Source organism: Nesoenas mayeri (assembly GCF_963082525.1).
Source record: "Nesoenas mayeri genome assembly, chromosome: 15".
Lineage (NCBI taxonomy): Eukaryota > Metazoa > Chordata > Aves > Columbiformes > Columbidae > Nesoenas > Nesoenas mayeri.
In genome coordinates, this window is record NC_137559.1 from 6,618,352 (window position 1) to 6,639,507 (window position 21,156).

At 50.9% G+C, this 21,156-nt stretch overlaps 1 protein-coding gene across 2 annotated transcripts in view; it reads left to right on the forward strand.

The window, feature by feature from the left end:
• Positions 1–21,156, forward strand: part of PRKCB (protein kinase C beta) — a gene marked incomplete at both ends in the record, with an annotated part of 103,679 nt that overhangs the window by 31,467 nt on the left and 51,056 nt on the right. For both annotated transcript variants that reach the window (XM_080354082.1, XM_080354081.1), the window contains one exon: positions 12,918–13,000. In XM_080354082.1, coding sequence (XP_080210208.1) covers positions 12,918–13,000 — 83 coding nt within the window. The remainder of the gene's footprint in view (positions 1–12,917; positions 13,001–21,156) is intronic.

Consider the following 21,156-nt stretch of genomic DNA (forward strand, 5'->3'; position numbering starts at 1 on the left):
TAGCTCTGTACCCTAAATAGACCATGTAAAGGAAATGAGTGCTTTATCTTCAGTGTGTGCTCAGCATAAATTCTTCTCCAGGAACAAAAAGCAGCTCAGTCTCTCTCTGGATCTCCAGTGCCATGGAAAATTAATTTTGATACCAGAATTAAGAAACCTCTTGGCCAGAGGCTTATGAGCCCCGCGACGCTCTTGCTCTGCTCTGACTTCCCTAGGTTTCAGGAGGCAGACACGGTCTGTTTGGGGCACATCTGCACCCCAGACACCAGGATGCCATGGGGGGGATGCTGAGGAGAGGGGATGGTTATGGGTCACCTACTGAAACTTCTTCATCACGGGCATGGGGCTGACACCTGTCCCCGTCGACCTGTGACACTGAATCAATGCAAAGTCTGTGATTTACACAGGAGAACTATTTTCATGCTTGCCACCTGTAGAAAAGGCTCCTTAATCCCCCTGCTGCAGCGAGGTGTCCCTTGTCCCAGGCTGGAGCCACGTGTGAGTGTGTTCAAATGCTGGTGAGGCAGAGACAAAACCAGCATTGTGCTCCTATGCAGGGATTGGAAAATAAAAGTTGCATTGAGGTGGGGCAGATGGATGGTGGAAATGGGGGGCAGTCAGCGGGTACAGAAGCTGGAGAGGACGTGAAACCAGTGTTATCTGAGCATTGCTATTTAATAATTACCCTGGTCTCTGCTTTTGGAAATAAGAGAATGTTGAGAATATTAAAATATGGGGGGGAGGGATGAGAGGAAGGAAAGAGGAGTGAAGTTCCTCTCTGTCTTGGAGATAAGTGACAAAATTCAGCTTTAACTGAATTACATTATTAGCACTTTGGGGACCGGGTTTTTATCTTCCTTGAATAGGATTAATATGCTGTTACAGAAAGTAATGTCTGCAAAGCGAGCTAGCAGCCATGTTCTAGGGCTCCGAGAGGCAAGTGTGATAACCGGGCTGACGGTGGGTGATCCACCCCTGGGACCTGTTCTCCGTGTCGGACTGGTTCTCTGGGCAGGATGGATCCTGCGGGACATTTCACCATGTTGCTGCCTCCTCTCAAGAGCCTGACGCAGAGTTTCAATTACAATATTAAATTACCAGGTCATTGGAGTTAAAGTAGGCTGGCAAGTTTTTAATGATCTTCTTGTCATAGGCAAGTTTAGTTGTGTGTATTTTGTTTTTGTTTTTTTTTCCCAAGCCTGCTTTCTATGCACATTTAATTGACACCATCTGTAATTTAACACATCACACCAGTGAGCCTGAGGAGCAGTGAGTTGTGTAACTGGTGCAGGTTTTAAGAAGACTCGTCTCCCAGGGGCTGCCGCAGCTTCCCACTGTCTTCCAGCACGTTCGGAAGAAATCCAGAACTAATTGCCAAGCGTGTTTCATCTGGTCCCTTGGGGCCCCGATTAATCACAGGGTACTTATTGTTCGGCTCTGGCTGGTGGAGATGCTGAAGGTGTTGTTGGGGGCTGCGATGGGTCTCGAAACTGTTGCGTGGGGGTGTGTGAGCAGAGCTGGACGTGGGCACTGGGGTGTCCCCAGGGACCCAGAGCTGTCCCCTTGCAAAGGGACCAGGCTCAGAGGGGGCTGCAGCAATCTCCTCGATGCTGCCTGTCCCTGTTTGTGTAAGGTAGAAATGGAGTTTGTCCATCAGTCCTACATCTGGGGAAGCCTTGGCCAGCACCCAGGGGCTTTTCTCCGCCACCAGTGATCCCCAAGGAGCCACCAACTCCTCTGTATCCCCGCTCGCCTCCACCATCACCGGATGGCTCCAGGAGCTGGGTCGTCCTGCTCCAGCCCAGCACCATCCTGCTTGCCACCAGAGGCCATGACCAACTTCTCTGTGTGTGATATCGTGAGGCTCATAATTTTGGATTTTAAGAAACAGGTTAGAGGGGATGTTAACAGGGAAAGAAACCAACTCCAACGTGAAAAATTACCTGTTGGTGTTGCTGCACCATGTCACCTGGCTATAATTAAAGATTAGGGAATAGCACGTTCATTCACGGCATCTGTCGGGGCCGGCGTGTGGGCAGGTTCACGGCTGGTGCGATTCCCCCCGGTTCTGTGCGTGGGTCTGTGCAACAGCACCTGGCACAGGGAAAAGGAGCAGAGAAGAAAGTTGTCTGCAATCCCTGTGCACTTCGTGCAGGGAAACATATTGGCAGCTTTGTTCTTGTTGCTTTGAGCTTCTCCGCTGGCCCTGCTCGCATCCCGGGAGGTGGCTGGTTCTGGGGAGCAGTGCAGGGGGCCCTGCAGCCACAGGGTCCGTTTGGCCACTCCAGGGCATGCAGCTCCACTTGCTGCAAACAGCCACTCTGCAACGGGTTCTGCAGGCAAGCTGTTCTGCTGGCAGCTTTTATTGGTCTCTTAATAGTGTGATTTGTGGTGAGACTTGGCCACGTACCTGTGCGACCATCCTTGCGTGGTCAGGGGACAGGCACATGTAGGGGGAGAAAGGAGCAGCTCCCGTGGGGTGGATTTGGGTGCTGGGGATGAGGCTGCTGGGCTTTGTTGGCCCAAGCAATTTGGAGAGGAAGCAGGAGTGGGACTTTTGCTGTGTCCTGGGTGGAGGGACCCGTTCTCTGCCACAGCCGGTGAACCCTGTGCCAGCGGCATTACTGGTGCCACTGCCTGAGCAGCCCCTTCCCTCGCAGCCTGGATGTGCCTTTCAGTGTTCCTCTGGCACATGTAGTGGGAGCAATGAAGATCTTTCCCCGATCCAAGCTCTAATGCTGTCATTGTCCCCTTCCCCACCCACACCTATTATATTGCCGTGGATGATTGATGTTCCTTATCCCGCCTGGCTTCAATACATTCATTGTCATGCAGAGGATGTTGTCAATTCATTACTGGTATTTCATATAAAAGCTGCAGACGTTTTTTGAATGTTTTGTTCATATGTACTCAAATCCTTCTAAAAGTGCATGGCTGGGCTCAAAATATTTAACCCCTTTAAAAAAAAAAAAAAAAGGAATATTAAAGATGTCTCTTTCAGAAGTGAACAACAGAGTAGCCTTCCTCCCCCTCCTCTTCATCGCAGCTGCTGCTGCGTGATGGGCGCTGCAGGCACTGGATCCGCTTGATTGTTGTTGACAAGGTCTTACCCCAAGAAACCACAGACACCAGTTGTACCCCTAGTTGGTGGGTGCAGTTCCCAGTCGCTGGGCTGGAATCCATGCCTGGAGCAGCCGATCCTACATCTGCTATAGGGTCTCTCTGCTGTCCTGATGCAAAGAGAGGAGCAAGGCTTCCCCTTACAGTTCTGCAAGGCTGTCCTTCCTTTGTCTTTTTGTACTTTTCGTATTTTCTTGAGTCCCTAAATTACATGGGGAAACAAGTGCCCAGAGGCATTGCTTGCACTGAATGGAGTGACGGGCTCCTGCTCTCCAGCTGTGTGCTTGGAAGATCTGAACTGCAAGCGCCTTTCAGGGGTGGGACTGGAGTGTGAGGGGAAGTCATCTCTCCAGGGACACCTGTGCCGTTCCCTGGGGGAGCGATGTGTGCTGGTGCCACCACCCAGGGACCGCGCTGGGCTCAGAGCTGCGGGGGGGCACTGAGGACAGCTGAGCGCGCTTTGAAACTCCCACTGCGCCCACCACGTCGTCTCCCTCCTGGGGACCAAGGATGGGGCCACCGCTGAGGGTTGAGGCAGAACTTGTGTTGGGACCTGCTGAGTTCATTTGGCCCTCTGGAGGAGCTCAAAGGGCGGCTGAGTCATAACTGGCTTACAAGGAACAAGATCAGTGATAGCCAGGCAGCCAGTACGGGCTGTGTGGGAGGGATGGCGGGAGTTGTACTGCTCAGGATGTTGAGAGCTCTCTGGAGTGTCCTGCCCACATCGTGACAGCGTGGGCAGTGGTTTGGTGAGGGCCATGGGCAGCGGAGAGCTTGGGCTCTGGGGAAGGACTCAGCAGCTGTATCTGAGCCAGCCTGGACTTGGGAATCAGGCGGGTGCTGCTGTGCTGCGCCATGGGTGGGAGATGCAGTGAGCACCAGAGCATGGAGACAGCACAGGCTGGAAGGCTCAGTCATCCGTGAACCGCGGGAGGAGAGAGGGGAGGAGGAGATGACGGTGTCTGCAAGAGCCTTCCAAAATACCCAGATCCTGCTCTTGAAAACCCTCAACACCTGAATGCATTTTCCTCTTTCTCCTGCAGCATCAGTAACAAAGGAACATTCCTGGGAATCCTCAAACTTAGAGTCACAGAATGTCCTGAATTGGAAGGGACCCACAAGGATCATTAAGTCTGTCTCCTTGTCCCTGCATAGGACAACCCCAAACTTGTAATTCATGGAGGAACTGGGACAAGGTAAAGCCAGGATAGCACATCCTGGGCTCTTGTCTGGCTTTGAATGTTGCAGCAAGTCCTGCTCCCTGTACCAGAACCTGGGGGGTGCTGGGCTCGGCTGATGAGAAGCACCTTGTCCCCAAGCTGCCTCGGGCTCTGGGGGCTTGGCGAGGGTCACAGAGCTGCTGCTGGCACAGCTGGTTCTGATGGCACAGCTGGCAGAGCCGTGGCCACCGCTTCATGCATTGTGCTGGCCTGGGTCTGTGCAAGACTAAATTATTCAGCCTGAAAGTGAATCGCTGTTACAGCTTGGTATGGGAGAAACACTGATGAAGTATTTAAAGTCTGAGCCAGGCTGAGGCTCTAATGTAAAATTAATGTCTTTGTGTCTCTGGAAATAGCTGCCAGCCCTGGTGTGGGTGCAGAGCGGCTGGTCAGCATTGCGGGCTTTGGGAGATGGCCCTAGAGGGGGGCTGTTCTGCGGGATCCTGGGTCTCTGCAGACACAGCCTTGTTTGGGAGCCAACGCTGCTCCTCTTCCGCTCCCAAACAGCAAGCAGAGCAGCGAGGGGTTGGTTTTCCTGGAGAACCTGGAGCTCTCCCTTTAGGGTGAATGGTAGATGTGAGCAAAAAGTGTGGAGCAGGTACTGGGTGTATGGGCAGGTGAGGAGCTTAAATAAACAAGCATGTTTCAGTCTGTCCTCTCACTAACAAGGATTTTCACAGAAGAGAGGATTCCTGCTCTTCAGGCACAGAATCCCTGTTGCTGACTCCTTGTCTGGAGGGCTCAGTCCTTCCCTGGTGCTGGGGAAGGGTCCTGGGGGCTGGAGTAGCAGGAGCATCGTCCCCTCCCTGTGAAAAGGGGAAATGGCATCAGCCACGGGGCTGCTGGGCTGGTGACGGGTCGTGGAGCCTGGGCAGGCCCTGGTGCTGCCATCGTGTCCACGCTCCGTCCCTCGGCGGCAGCCAGCCCGGGGTGAGGAGCCGTGGGCCAAAGTCCTGCCTGTGCTGGTGCGTCCTACATGCTTCAGGATCTGCCGGAGAGCAGAACGGACAGTGCCAATTGTTTTTATAACGGCTGGAAGATTGTATAGCTTTAAAAAAATACATCCTGCTGATTTTTCTTTAGAAATACCAGGAAATGCAGTTTTATCTTCCTGGCACTGAATGACAGCTTTCTCAGCACTAATTTGCAAGGCTGGGCCTCTTCAAATCTGTAATGAAGCTTTCTTTGTACCGTTAGCACAGAATTAACTGGTCTGAATAAGAATCACTTTCTTGGATTGAGAGTCTTTGTAGCTGTTCAGTCAATCAGAGTTTTATAGAGAAAGGAGGCTGGTGAGACCTTGCAGAAGAGCAGCCTGCTGTCTCCCTCGCTCTTTTTATCTTCCCCCTTTTCCTTAAGAAAACCAGTTCTCCTTTTCTGTAAGAAACCCAAACTGTACAGAAGTGCCTTCTGCTGCTCCCTGCCCTCCAACATCCCTTTTTATGTTTTGCTTGAGTCAGCGGCATCTGCCCCTGTTCTACAAGTCCCTGTCCCCTCTGTCACCTGCTGCCGTGCAGGTCGCTGTGCTGGGGCTGCACGTCCAACAGTGCAAATCGGCACCAAAAATCCCAGAGCACCATTGTGGAGCCGACAACGGGAAAACCGCTGAAGCCTGATGAGGAGCTGAAGATATTCTTTGTGTTGTGAGAACTCCAGAAAGCTTTTAACCAAAGCCGGGGATTAAATCCAAATAGCACAAATTTTAGCTCAGCTTCTCTCTGTGTGCTGTAAGCGATTAAAAGCTGTAAAATGCTGTCAGAAATTCAGGACTTCCCCTCCTGGAAACTTTCTTTGCCCTTATTTTATGATTACCATGCTTCACTGACTTTTTGTTTGGTGCAGTGAGTCTTATTCTTTAACGTGAGAATGGAAAATTGTAGGCAACTGCTGGCTGTGGTGCATTTCAGTACATCATCGGGGCAAAGCCAGGCTAATGCATCTGACCCCATGGGTTTGCCCAGCGTAGGTGGATCAACACAAAGCTCCTTTAAAAATCTTTTTTTGGTTATATTATTTTCTCCAGTTTTGCTAATCTGAATTCCAAGCTGTTTCCTGAACCTCTTGTTATTTAGGAAATGGAAAAGTTATCTAAGTGATAATTTCCACAGGTTGTAAGGGAGCAGCTATGCACTGAGATGCTTGAAATAATCTTTGAGCTTCGTGATATTAGAGCCATCTGCTAAATCACGGCTCCATCAGCTCTCTGGGGTGGTTTTAACTCCTCCCTGGGTTTGATTTTTCAATGAATCTTGCTTGATCCTTATTCTGGCTCTGTTAACTCTCCATCTGTCTGCCTTGTTTGACGTACCGTATCTGAGAGTGTTCCTGGTGCCTCCAGAGCTCTCCTTGCCTGGCGGAGGTGGACAACGGGCTTCCCTGCCGCGGGAACGCGTGTTCTGGGAAGAGATGACTCCCCTGAATTATTCATTTCATGAAGGACTCGGGGAAAATCGATTAGCCCCATCTTCAGAACATCAGGACAAAGGAGTTCACGCAATGAAATTAGAGCAACAAATGGAGATCAAATGGAAGGCAGCGCGGCTTTGTGCCTCATGGAGCTGCTGGGCAGGGTTTGTTCTGCAGGAAGTCGTTTGTCACAGCGTCTGGGTTTTTGAGGAGGGCTGCATACCTTCCTGCCAGCTAACGATGTTTGGGAGATGAGGCTAATCAGATCTCATGTGGCAGGCTCCGAGCCGATGGTGTGCAGGGCTCAGGAAGTGATTTCTCATCCCAAGCCAGGCCAGCTCTGCCTGCTGGGTACACTGCAGGTTTGCACTCTCCTGGCTATTGAAGCCCTGTGCTATGGGCTGGTGTCAGGGCCCCGTGGCCAAGGACTTGTGTTGGGGATGCTGCGGCTTGGAGCCGGCGTGGGTGGTCTCCTGGCTGTCCAGGGCTCTGTGGAGACGTGGTGCTTCAGGTGGCCCAACACCACTGCTTGTTCTCTGCTATCTGTGACCCTTCGCAGCCATCCAGTTCCCCGCACTAATGGGTTCATGCAGCATGGCCAGGGTATGGGGAAAGGCAGTTTTCCCTCTGGATTGTGCTTAGAGCACCCAAAAAGTCTGATCCAGAGCAAGGTCAAAGTACACTGGAGAAGTGGGACCCCAAAATGACCCCAAGAGACCCACTCTGAACAGGACTGGCCACTGCATCAGCCTGGCAGTAAGAGCATGGGCAGAGATGCAGCCCCAGCACTTGTGCTGCTGTCTAGGACAGACTCAGCAGCCTCACATACTTGGAGCTTGCAAATAAAATGCTAACCCTGAGACTTCTGGGCTTTCATATTCCTGGGAATACCTATGTTCACCTTGGGCTGGCTCCCTGGGTAGACTGGTGCCAGTATAAGGAGCTTAAATCTTTGATAAAGGGCTTTTTCTGGGTAGAAGCCACTGGACTGGGAAGGATTTTGTATTCTAAGAGTAAATATCTGAGCATTGTTGTATCTTTGGGCAAACTGCCCAACTGTCTGCTTTTGGGAAATAATGTGAATGGAGCGTGCGAGGTGAGCTATGGTGCATATGGTGGGGAAACTCTTTTGCATTTGTTTACATTTTGTAAACAGAAAGAAAATACTCTAAAGAAGGAAGGTGTGTGTGCAGGCGACGCTCAGCATACAGCCGCGCTGCTCGCTGTGAACAAACCCGGAGAGACAAAGGCAGCAATGATGGTGTTGCCCATCACCGGGGCAGTCGGCACAGCTGGAGCTGCTCCCTGGGATGCTGTGGAGAGAGGAGCGGAGCCCCAGGCTGGGGGAGCCCCTCATGGGTGGGACTGGGGCAGGAACAGGGGGACCATGCTCCTCCCGCAGCCCACAGAGCTGGGGCTGGAAGGAGCATCGCCCTGGCCAGGGCTGCCCAGCCTGTCCTGGCAACCCTCGAGTGCCATCAGAGCTGTCCCTGGTGTGCTGCAACATCTCTCTCCGTCCCCTCTGACAGAGTTTTACCTGGAGCATCAGAGGGATGAGGGAACTGTCCATTCCTGCAGGACTAGCTACAGCATAGTGACAAACTGCACGGAAATTCCTTATTAGTGGCTGTGCCTGGTGCCTCATGACCTCGAATGCTCTTGACGGGTCCCTGTGTATTAAAGCAGCCCTGGTGCTGACACCTTGTCGTGCCCTAGCCCTGCGCAGCTCCCCGAGCGCTGGGAGCTGCCTGTTCCCATCAGCTCTCCCCTTGTCGAGGTGATGAATCTTCAAACCCTCCTTCTGCTCCCCGAGCTGCTTTGCAATGCTGAAAGCACCTGCTCTTCTCCAGTTGCACTTTGCTAGTGTTGAGGTCTGTCCTCTCTTATTTTTTACTTTTGCTGGAGGTTTTGTTGTTGCTCTGTGCTGTTGACTGGCAGGACAATTTTGGGGTCCAGGTGACACCCTGCGCTGGGGCACCCACAGCAGCTGTGGGGCAGGTGATACTGGACGGGATTCACCTCCAGGTCAGCATTGAGCTCACAGCTCGTCTCGGTCACTGGCTGTGGGGCTGGGATGACAAAAGTCCTCACCAATTAGGAGCCCTCCACCCATCTTTTTGCAGCAATATTTCCACGCGGTGCAATCAAGCGCCAGATTTGGCCCTCCTGCCATTGCGGAGGACATACGGGGGGCTTCTGTCTGCTGCAATAATTTGCAGCTTTGTTCCAAAGCACACAAGCATACAACTGCTCCCAACTGCCCGCTGTTGAAAAGAGCTTTAATGTACTGGCCTGTGTCCCTGCGCTCAGCAGCCGGAGCTGATGGATGCTCTGCCGAGCGGCGCTCGCGGCCCCAGGAGGTCCCTGCCCGTGCTGGAGCTGCAGCCGGACACGTGCTCTGCAATGTGCCTGCTCCTGGAATGCATTTGGATGAGCTTTTTCTGGTTGGCAGGTTCTGTGATCAGCTTGGGAAGCTGCTTTGTGGTTTTTCTTGAGGATTTTTGAACAGTGATTTGGGCCAAGAAGCCTTTAAGTATATGTGTGTGTATATATAAAAGCATCAACATTACTGTTTTCTCTCTTTTTGTTCTTCAAAATAAGGCTAGTTCCGAGGGCTTGAAAATATGCTGGATCCCTGCTGCTATTGTGGGTCCTTAGCTCTGAAAAACCAGCCTTCTAGGAGACATTTCTTACTGAAAGCACACGGGGATCACAGGGAATGGAGGTGCGTGATCCTGCCCTGCTGCTTTGGTGCAATTCTGCCCAGATCTGAGCAGCTGTGCTGGGGCTCCTATTAAAAATGTGCATTTCAGCAAGTCTCGTAAGGCTGCGGAGAGTGGCTGAGCTGGAGGGCTCTGCCTCTTGGCTGTTGTAGGGTTTGTATCTGGTGCTTCCCCCAGGACAGAGATGTCTCCCTAGATGCCTGCAATGGAGATGGTGCTAAAGAAGAGTTTAGGGCCAGTAAACATTCCTGCATTTTGCAACAACAAATGGCAAAGATAAATGTTTCATTTTTGTTGTATATAAATGACTCAGGATGTTTGTATCTCACCAGTGGGATTTGATAACTTTATTATCCATATAATAAGATTTACAAATTAACTGTCTAATTAGCAACCTGGGAAAGCTGCTGCTTGTACTGTAGTTTCTAAACTGACAGAGATACAGGCTGGAAAGGCTGCAGTGTGATGGGAGCAGGAGCTCCGGGGCTGCCGCACTGCCCATCCTGGTGCCACAGCCGGCGGAGCCGGAGCTCCTGCTTGAGGGGGAGCACAGAAATGCTCCGGGTTAGTCACGGGAGGGAGGATCTGTTAAATCTCCTTGCATCTGCTGGGTAGGATGCACGTTTTGGAGTTAAGGCAGGATGACTGGAGTAAACTCCCATACCTGATTAATTCTATCGGCCTTTTTTTTTTTTGCATGCGTTTCCTGAGCATGCAGGAAACATTTGCCTGGGTCTCTCCAGGGCTCGCAGGGCTCCCTTGGGAGCACTGGCTAAGAAGCCCACACTGCTGCGAGCCCCTGGCTTGCTGTGGATGCAGAGGGAAGTGTTACTGTTCAGCGTCTCCCAACAGATTGTCCTTACAATCCATATGAATGTTGATTGCTGGAGAACCTGCTATTCTTGCTAAATATTTGGTCACCACAAAGATGACATATAGTGACTTGGCTATCGTTTAGTGAACTTAATTGAACTGTAATATGAATGTTTTGAACACACGGCACTTATTTTTCCACTTGAAAATATTGTATTTCTAGTGTGTTCTTTAGATCTGCCCTCAAAGGGTGGGCAGTGTCACCATGTGTGAATATATTTAATGGTATCTTTAATTATTAAACTCTTCAATGAAACCTTAAGAGAATATAGGGGAGAGGCTGCAATAAAAGTCTGGGGTGGTTTTGAGCTTCTCAGACATTGTCTTTTTAGTTTCTGCCACTAGAAATGGGCATTTCACCTCTTCTGCTTATGCAAGTGAATGTGAGATGAATGCGTTCTGCTTTTGCAGTGTGTTTGCAGAGCAGGAGCGAGCAGCTTGCCAGGCTTGGTGTGTGCACACGTGTGTGTCCCTGGCACGGCTGCAACTCCATCACTCGGCTCCGTGTTCTCTTTTCCCTCGCTCCTCCAACATCCCCTCTTTTCTTCTCTTTCTCACCTGACTTCTGCCTGACAAGTTGAATGTGCAATGAGCAAAGCACAAGGAAGCCACACCAGATTCTTCTTGTGTGCAGCAGAACTTAAGCCTCTGACTTTTGAATCTTTAAACGCAATGTGTTTGAGCCCCCCTGCTGCGCTGGGTCCCCGGTGCTGTGCCGGCACAGCAGAGCCCTGCTCGGGGCCACCTGGTGCAGGGGGAATGACATGAGGTTGCTTTTGAAAGCAAAGCACCACGGCTTCCTGCTGGAGAAAAAATGGAAAGGTCAGATTTCCAACTTTTCCCAAAGTAAAGCCAGGCTGACAGCCACCCTTGCACTGTTCAGGTAGGCGCGTGTGGCAGTAAAGCCACGAGCACATGTAGAAATAGCCAAGGTGGTTCCAAGGGACAAGAACGAGCCTTTTTTAATCCCTTGCTTCTCTTTCTTTTACCTGCTTTTGAGAGTCAGGTTTGCGTCCCACAGCCTGTTGAGCTACAGCATTAGGAATGGCGTTAGGAAGCTCAGCCCGGCAGCAATCTGGTTTAGTGTTGGATTGGAATTATCCCAGCTCCACTGGGAACCTGTCCTGGATGTCGCCACCAGCGTGACCCTCCCGGCCGCCCATGTCGCAGAGCCTTATTGGATTTGTGCACACACTTCAGGACAAATCTTTGCTAATGGAGTTGTAATTCCTTCCTGCCTGCCTCCCAGATGCCTCTGTCTCTGTATATAAATGACAGAAATGGTGAGCAATGTTTTCAAGAAAATGTTTGGTTTTTAGACTCAGAAAAGCAAGTGAGAGGTCCTACGAGGAGAGAGTTCTTGGCAGCTGCTGTACCTCTTGAACCTTTTGGGTTTATTTGTTTGGTTATTTTGTAATGAAAAATGTGAAAAGGGAAAAAAGTTTAAAGCTGGGTGTGCAGGGCACAATGAGGAGATTATGAATTTAATGGCAAACATCACTTTTGTTCCTTAGGAAAAGTCCGATAGTGATGCGATTGAAACCTGCTTTGTTTTTGCACTGCTTCATTTGTTTTACGTGCTCAATTTCTCTGAACCCCAGTAGACTCTGCATCTCATCTTCCAGTTGCTCTTTCATTTGGTGTAACTGCAGCTCTTGGGAAAAGGATGCGATGAATCCGAGAGCCCTGGGACAGAGCTGGTTTGGTGCCTGTGTTTCCTCAGACAAAGGCAGCCTTGCACAGCTTTGCTTTGCTCACAGAGTCAGCTGAGACCCCCCTGGAGAAGGACCTGGGCCATCAGGTGTAGTTACCTGCAGTGCTGAGTGGCTTTTTTAAGGTCTATGGCTGAAAGTGTTTATTTGGCATTCAGGGAAGAAATTAGCCTTTAAGTACAATGCTTTGGCTGCACAGATTGCAAAAATACTGCTGACAGCTTCAAATTAACATGTGCTGTAAGGGGTTGGTGGTTTAAGGGGTATGGATTTAGCCCTGGATACTCACACTGGAACGTCTGGGTAACGGCATGTTGGGATGAATTTTCCTGCACGGTTCTCAGAAGGGTGACTTTGTCATCGACGTGCGTGAGGAGAGGGAGACATTTGTGTCTTCTGGTCTGGCAAATGGAGGCTGGGGAGTTGCTGAAGAAAAGCAGAGCCGTGGGAGGAAAATTGCCCACCTGTTCTCATCGGTACAATCTTCCATTTTTGGACACATGCACTTTCAGCTCAGATACCCACAAATGCCAGATTCTCCCTCTTTTTATACGCGGCGGTGACCTCAGAGCGTGTGCCGCAAGTGACAATGAGCTCAAAGCGAACATAAGGTTCCCAGCCCTCCTCTGACATTCACTCAACATTTTGTTTCTGCTTAGGTTTACTGAAACGCCTGGTCCCGTTGACGATATTCAGTAAGGTTTAAAAATCTGCCACAGGCTTTACTTAAAGAAACCTTTTTAGAGTCCTGGATGTTTCTTCTCATAATTTAGACATAATAGCTGTTTATTTTCGCAGCTCTGGGTTCACGTGGTGCCCGTCCCTTGTTGTCCCCTGACACTGTCTCTGTCTTCTCTTCGCAGTTTGCTGCTTCGTCGTGCACAAGCGGTGCCATGAGTTCGTCACCTTCTCCTGCCCTGGCGCTGACAAGGGCCCTGCCTCGGATGTGAGTACCTGCCTGCTGGGTCACGCCGTTCCACAGAGCTTTGGAGGTGTCGTTCTCCAGCTTTCCTGGCTGGTGACGCTTCTGTGCCGTTATTTCACATGGACCTAATTAATTGTTATTCCTAGTCACATGGGCTCTCATATACTTTCTATACACTTAAATCACTTTCAAATCATCCAGTAACTTGCTGTCGGCAGAGCCGGGAGAATGCTTGGGAATGCAGAGATGTTTCCATGTCTCCCTTTTGTCCCTTGAGTCGCAGCCTCAGTTTCCCCATCAGTAAAATGATGTTTCCAGGTTCCGCCACCTCAACTGAGGTTTTAGGTTTGGAGTTAATTAAAATGCATGGGGCACTAAATGCTGGAAAGCTGGTTTAAACTTCTAGTTGAAGGCTCTGGTCATTGTGTCCTGAGCTGAAGACAACTCTCCTCTGGCTGGGTTTGGTTCAACGTATTGATCAGGTCCTTTTGTCACAAGTGAAATACTCAGAATCACAGGATGGTTTGAGTTGGAAAGGATCTCTGGAGATCATCCAGTCCAACCCACCTGCTAAAGCAGGTTCACCTGAAAGAATGAGCTGTCATTTAACAGGTACCTCTGTGTTGCTGGACTATAGTCAGCCCCAGGAAACGCGCCTGTCCTTGCTCCTCCTCAGCTCATCAGTTTTTCAAAGCCATCACTGCCCCATGTTGTTATTTCTGTGCCAGGCTCCTGTTTCTGCAGCTGTTCAGTGTTACCTGGCACTGGGGCTCTCAGCCGCTCACCTGCAGCATCCCTGCTCCTGTGTCTGCTTTGTATCATCTTGCAGGCTTAATTAAACCAATAAGTATGTTTAGTCTTTGTGAAGGAAAAAAACCCCGCAGGCACATTTCACGCTCACGTGTGATCTGCATGGTCAGTGTCGCTGCCTTTGCTCTGACCCTCTCAGAAAACACAGAAGTGACGGGGCAGCATCACACAGAACAAAACTGCTGGGAAACGCCAGCCTAGGTCTGACCTCTGGAAAACAGTATTGTCATTCTTTAAAAAACATAAACCCATCCAAATGCCTGATTATCACAAGGACTGAATTTCCTGGCAAATCCCCGGGCTTTCGGGCGAGCGGGAGCGCTGGGGCAGTGACACTGCTGGAGGCTCCTTGGCACGGATCTGCCAGCGCCTTTCGGGTCTGTCTGGCGGTTTTTGTGTTTTACCGTGAAAACTGGCTAATTTGGGGAACTGCAAGGAGAAAAGAGCTGGAATCGGGGAAACGACAGTGCACCACAACTCTCACCCTTAAAAATAGCAGCAGTGGGAGCAGGCGGCGCAACACGCAGCAGGAGGGGGAGGCCAAACACACTGCCAGGCGTCCTGCCCAAAACCGGCTGCCTGCCGGGGTTCTGGTAATCGGGAGGTTTTGGGGAAGGGGCAGAGCTGGGGACAGTGGTCAGGAGCCCTGGGACAGCCCGGTCCTGCTCCCCACACGTGTCTCTGGCCGGCTGTGGGTCACTGAGCAGCCTCTGCCTGGGCTGGAAAGGTCTAAATTAAATCTAAGTTTTCACCGTGTAAGTTGCCACTTGGTGCCAGGGTGCACGTCAAGGCCCTTGGTGGGATTCTCTGTTCCTCGTAGGTATTGCTGGGTGAGAGTTGCCACCATGGCTCCTCCAGCAGACAGGTAAAAGCTACCCAGTTGGTGTCAAGTAATTTTTAAAGACATTACTTCTGAACATGAAGAGAGAAATGCAGATGCTTGGGACTTGAAGCAGGGAGCAAAATGGACATTTTTTAGCTGTTTTGGGTTTTTTTTTGCTATTTAGCAAAGCCCTCTGGTTTGTACCCCTGGACTGCTGTCAGCTGGGGTGTCACTGGGGCAAACTTGGTTCCTTCTGCACTGGCAATCAAGCTTCTCAGAGCAATATAATCATTAGTGAGCTTTCAATCAGGAGATGGAATACGACTTCAACAAACAGCAATGCCCTGTCTACTTCAGGCAGGAGCCAAGGATAGGGGCTTCATTCTGAGCTGCTGCAAAGCTCAGGCTTTGCTCTGCTCTATGGTTGCCAATAACCACGGCATGAATCCCGAGTGAGCTGTAATCACGTCAAACACTGGTAGCACCTAGGCTGTAGCAATTATAGCCGTGCATTTTTTTCAGTCGGTGCCACAATCTGGTAACAGTCTTTCCTTTCACAAATATTAATATCCAGTGAAATCCTGCATAAAAAAAAAAATGGGTTGAATTTATTGCATCTGTTTAAACTGTGCAGCGTGTTTGTTGTTAGAGTGAGCCACACGATGTAGCTGAGCCAGGGAGGGAAGATCCGATCCGTTGGGTGCGGTGGCATCTGCAGGGCTGGAAGAGGCTGCGAGCAAGAGATGCTGAAATTCCAGCCACATCCCAGCTGCTGCTGGTGTTCATCCCCAGAGCTGCTCTGGTCATGGAACCCAGGGGAAAATAGATTAAAAGAAAAACATTTTCTAGCTTTGCTCCTTTGTCTCTGTATCTTATAGTACTTCACAGTTACTTCAGAATGAAGGAAAAAAACATTTTGCATTCCCTAAAGTGCATATGGTATATATATGGGTATATATGGATGGTGAATTTTAAGCACCTGAGCAATGCTAATTATCTAAATAAAGCTCTTCTTAAAGGTAAGTATTTGCTCAAGTGCTTTCTGGGATGGTGGCTTCTGCGTGTATGAAGCAGATAACCCTGGGGGAAGGCTGACGTTTTACACTCCTCGGAGCATAACAAAGTAACTGGAGAGCAGCGAATGTCAAAGTCTCTTTCCGTCACTGTTGACTGGTCCTACTTTGGAGCAGATTTGTGTTTGATCTGGTTGTGTTTGAACTTCCTTGGGGAGGGAGGGAGTGTGTGTGTTTAACCTTGCAAAGCCCACTGAATAGGAATCTTCTATTTAGGAGAGGAGGACTAATTGTACAGTGACGATAGAGCCTTTGAATAAAAAAAAGTGTGTGTGAGGGAATTGCTTCTTGCAATAGAGAATGAAGCTGTAGCTATAAATGCTGCTACCGAAAACACCAAGGCTGCTTTCATGCTGGATTGCTCAAGTCCTGGAGGATTGATTGCTGATGGCTGGGGATGTGGCAGGGGGATGTTTTGGACAGGGGGTCTGGATCACTGCAGGACATAGCAATTTTACCATTGACTTCTCTGCCTTGGTCTGGATGTGCGCTGCGCACCCACCGGTTCCAGTGCTAAACTCTGCAGGTTCTGTTACGAGCTCTGGCAATCCTGTGCTATCCTGTGGGCTGAAGTTTTCTGAAATACGGCCAGGTCTTCAGAAGCTGAAGTCAGGCATGTGTAATGTAATGCAGTTGGCAAACCTAATTATAGTAGGAGCTATTAGTAGAATGCATAATTATTTAAATTGTAGACAAAATAATCATTAAAATGACCTTCTTTGCATTATCCTGTTAAAGGTCATCTAATCAGGATGCATTAATAAATATCAGAGGTGCTCTAGGAAGGTAACAGGCCAGTGTAGCTCCTTTTTGCTTTTGCATTTAATTTGTCTGCCGTTTGCAGCTTTAGCGAAGGATTTCTGTAATACTATCGACACAGCACCTTTGGTCTTTCCACGCTTTGGTTGCTGGAGGCAGAATCTTTTAATCTTTGCCTTGGGATCCTCCTTTCTTGAAAAGCTCCAGAGTTGAGTGTTTGCATCGGTGAAAGTATTGCTGCCGCTTTATTTTAGAACAAAAGAGGTACTTCCCAGGGCATGGGTTATGCAGGTGTTGTTGGAGTCAGGAGCTGTCTCTGCAGCATTGGTCCGTGACCGTTGTCCCTTGGTGCACAGCATCCCCAGCTCCCATGCTGACACTGGTCGCAGGGTGCAGAGAGGGTCACTCTGCTTCCCCAAGTTTGGTTTCTTCTCTAGAATGTTTGGGCAAACGTGGGCTGGGGACAATGAGATTTCAGCAGCAGAACAAGTGAAGATGCCATTTGTGCTACCTGATGGTTCGCAGCTCCTTCAAGTTCCTCCTTTCTGGGGTCTTCTCTGGGGGGAAGGAACCCCTGTGGCTGGGCAATCCCTTTGCACAGCATCATCATGGGGTTGTCACCAAGCTCTGCCTGGCGAGGGTGCAGGTGGGGTCCAGGTGTGCCAGTTGAGCCAGGACCCTCCTGAAGGCAGCGAGCACCCTCTTGCCCAGCTCCTGCCTTGGAGAGCAGGACCCCGATCTCTACTTGCGACTCACACACCTCTACGCTGCCCCGGCTCTGGTGCACGAGTGGATCTTTGCAGCCTCGCTGCAGCTCGCTGCTTTCCTTTGCCTTGCTAATTAACTTCTCCAGCTCTCACGGTGTGCCATCTGCCCCTCACCGAGGGCACACGGTTGCCACTCCTGCCAGCGCAGGCGGCCGGTGATGGTGACAGTTCCCGTGAGATGAAGATGTCTCTGCCGTGCTCCCTCCCAGCACCTTCTGGTGTTCCCTGGCTCTGCCGGCACCCAGCTCTCCCTCCCGCCAGCTTGCACATGTCTGCAGTTCTGGAATTGAAAGGCTCTTCTCTCGTTTTCCTGGCGTGTGTCTTGTTACACCTGTGCAGATGGCAGCCCCTGGCTGAAGAGGGGACTTGGAGAGGGCAGCTGGGTCTGTGTCCTGCCCTGGGGACCTGGGGCTGGGGCTGAGCTGGGTTTGTGCGGAGCGGAGCTGGCAGGAGGGCAGCAAGGTGACAGTGCAGGCTGTGCCACACGGGTGACACAGTGGGGAATTCTGCAGATGAAGCGCCCTGCAGGCGGGAGGTGTTTTGGGGTCTCTGTTTTGGGCAACCCAGAGGCTGCAGGGTGCAGGAAAGTGCTGTGGGAGCTCCATTCCTTGCACTATAATAAAATGACTCTCAAGGCATGTGAAAGATAACAAACATTTCTAAATGCTCTTGAGATGCTAACACTGCTCAGGGAGAAAAGCTGAGTTTGGCTTTTTCTTGCTGCTCGGTAAGAGAGTATATTTTATTCAGTGTTTGCAGCAGGAGAAGAATAACTGTCATCCATATCCCTCTGCAGTTGTCTGACTAGCAGACGAGATCTTTTGTCAATAAAAATGTATTAACTTGCTGGAGGCTGTCAGGGGAAGCTGTCAGTGGCAGGGTTCATCTGTGACCGCCTGCTTGACATGGCAGCAGCCCAAGCCACGATGCTGGTGCCCGCAGCCACCTTGGCTGCCGGTGCATTGCTGCCCATGCTCCGGGGCTGCTGCTCCCCCCAGCCACAGTGTGGGCAGAGGAGCTGCCTGCATCCCGCTGCCTGCATCCCGCTGCCTGCATCCCGCTGCCTGTGTTGTTGTGCCCCCACGCCCTGCGCTGTGCAAGGTTTCCTGTGGCTGTAATACCGTCAACAACAGAAAAACAGCTTTGGTGTCACTGTTGCAGCAGTGTCAAATCCGCTTTAAAGCATGGTTTCTGCAGAGTCACAATATTGAGGAAAAAGATGCCCCAAACTTTTCCTGTCTTGCCTTGAACAGGACCTATTTGCCTTGTGTGTGTAACCTTCTTTCAGGGAAGTCTGTATGGTTTATTGTTGCTCTTTTCTTTCAAACAAAACCTCATCACTTTTGTTCACTTATTCCTTAACTTCCTTGCTTGATTTTATCTGGGATTTGGGGCTATTTATCACCAAAGGCATTTTTCCAGCCCTTTGCGAGCAGGTGGGAAGATGCAGGAGGAGCATCCCCAGGGCAGCAGCTCTGACTGCAGGTACTGAACAGCACAGAGCAGGCGAGCGCGGCCAAAAGCCTGTCCTGGCCAAGAGCAGGGGTCCCTGACTCTGGTGGCTGCAGTTGTCTTTGGTTCCTGTTCCCCTAGCACCTCCTGGCTTCATAAGCAGAACTTGCATGGTCAGAGGATGCTGTCCAGAGAAGTCTCATCCAGCCTCTTACAAACTGGTATTTTCCTGGAGGGAACAATGGGATTTTCTCTCCAGCACCACCTTTACAGTCACTGTTAGGCCAATTCTGTCTCTGCTGTGAGTTGTTCCCTGTGTACAGGGGGGAAATTTCCCCCAGGGAAATGTGGGAGCAAAGTGTGAGGCTTTTGGTTTTATGTCCACTGCCTGGTTTCTGTGAGGTGCACACAGTGAGTTGTTACTGTGTTGTATTTGCTCTGCTATAAGCTGCTTAAATTGCTATGAAATTCACTTCAAAATAGTCTCTTCACATGAACTGTGTTAATTCTTCTTCAGAAGAGATAATTTAAAGCTTTTTCTGCAATAAGGTGGGAAAAGCAGGGATGCATAATCTTGAATCAAACCTCTGTGACTGTTCTGTAGAGTCCAGGAAATTTTGGCAGCACAGAGGATTAAAATAGCATCAGCCATCGGTGTTGGTCTGGCCTCTTCCCCGGGGAGCGTGGGGCGGCCGGGCTCGGCTGAAGGACACGTGGTGTGGGGCTCTGGGCCGTGGAGAAACCCGAGTGCCTTTCATAGATGACTTATTTTAGAGATGAACTCAAGAGAGCTGTTTTAAAAACATTTTGCGGCTCAGACTGCTGGGCCTGAGGGTCTGGTCCCTCCACCTGCCCCCTGCCCTCCCTCAGAGCTGGGCAAAGCTGAATTTAGTGCAGAAGTAAATAAAAGCCCAGGCAGCATCCAGCGTGGTGTTTGCAGCCCTGTGACAGAGAACTGCTGCCCTTGCTGGGACACGGACTTTGCATGAGGAACAGCTGGAGCAGAACGCCCTTGCTTGCGGTTGGCGCTACCCTGCTCTGCTCTCCCCATTTGCTCCCTCTGCCATCCCGACAGGCTGCGAACGAGCAAACGGGCTCTGCCTACCTTGAGCAGCGCATAAATTGTCACTCTGATCAATGCCGCCAGCTGCCTGCGCATAAGTGCTGAGCGACGGCTCCTGCATCAGCGTCCCCATCAGCGTTCAGCAGGGAAGTGCATGTTACATCGATATGAGCTCGGTGGTGGGTATGACCCTGAAGAAGGGCACAGGTAATTGCTGAGCCTGGATCAGGGTCTGGCTGGGCTGCGCTCAGAGTGTCTTGAAGGCCACGAGTTGATTACTCGCTTGTGCATCACGTCTTGTGTTCCTGGGAGAGCTCAGGCTGTGTCAGCCAGGCCCGCGGAGCCGCAGGCGGGAGCAGTGAGCGGTGCGTGCGGTGCTGGGAGAAGCCAAGGTTTGCTCTGCTAGTCAGGGATGCAGTGAGTCAGGGATGCGATACTGCACTGGCTGGTTTCAGACCAGGCACCTGCTGTCACGTTGAGCAGCAGAACCGGCCGCCTCTGCTGGGCTGGTGCTCGCAGGGCCCTGGGTCACAGCCAGCAGCTGCTCCGCTCCTTCCCCGGCTCCCGTCCCCGCTCCCTCGCATCCTCAGGACACCCACGCATCCCGGGGGGGACAGATCTGCGGCAGCGCTGATGAGAAAGGTCAGAGCCTCTCAGTGCAGTAGAACGCCCTCAGTGGCATTTTTTGTTTCAGCTCCCAAGCGTTTTCTGCCCTGTTCCTCGGCGGCTCTGCGCTGCGAGGACGGAGGAGGAGCGCCTTTCTCCTTTGCTTTTCTTGGCAAATTTCTTTTTAACCATTCTTCTTTTAAGTCTCTCAGCATCTGCATACACAGTGATCTCGTCATCCCTTTCTCTGTGGTACAAAAATAGCCTCTTTGTGAAACGACTTCAGCCTTATTCGAAAATGATATCCAGAACTTCCAGTTTCTGGCACCTTCTGAAGGCACAAGTCAAGGTGAAACGTCCTCCCCCCGAGCCCTGGCAGCCAGAGGAGCAGTTCTGCCTCCATCAGCCTCACACCCCAGGCTCGGGATCTCTCCAGAGCAGCCCCTGGCGGGGGAACAGAAGGTGAAGCCCAACATGTCCCTGCTGGGCTGGGGTGCTGGGCAGCAGTTTGGGGACCCATGGCCGGTCCTGTGCCAGTGCTGTTCGGTGCACGCTTTGCTTTTCCAGCTCTGGCTTTTTTTGAACTCCCAGTTCCACTGGCAATTTAAAATCTTCCACATGAAGTGGAAATTGTCTCATTTTGCATTAAGCTTGTGGGGTTTTTTTTTATGAATGACTAAAGCTTTCATTTGCCTAAACAGGAATATCTGTTTCTAGAAGGGAGCACAGAAAGTGGAGCACTCGGGGGCGATTCCTCCCCATGTCACACGCTGGGGTTTGACTGGCACGTGGCTTCTGCTCGAGCCCCGTGTCCCCCACATCAT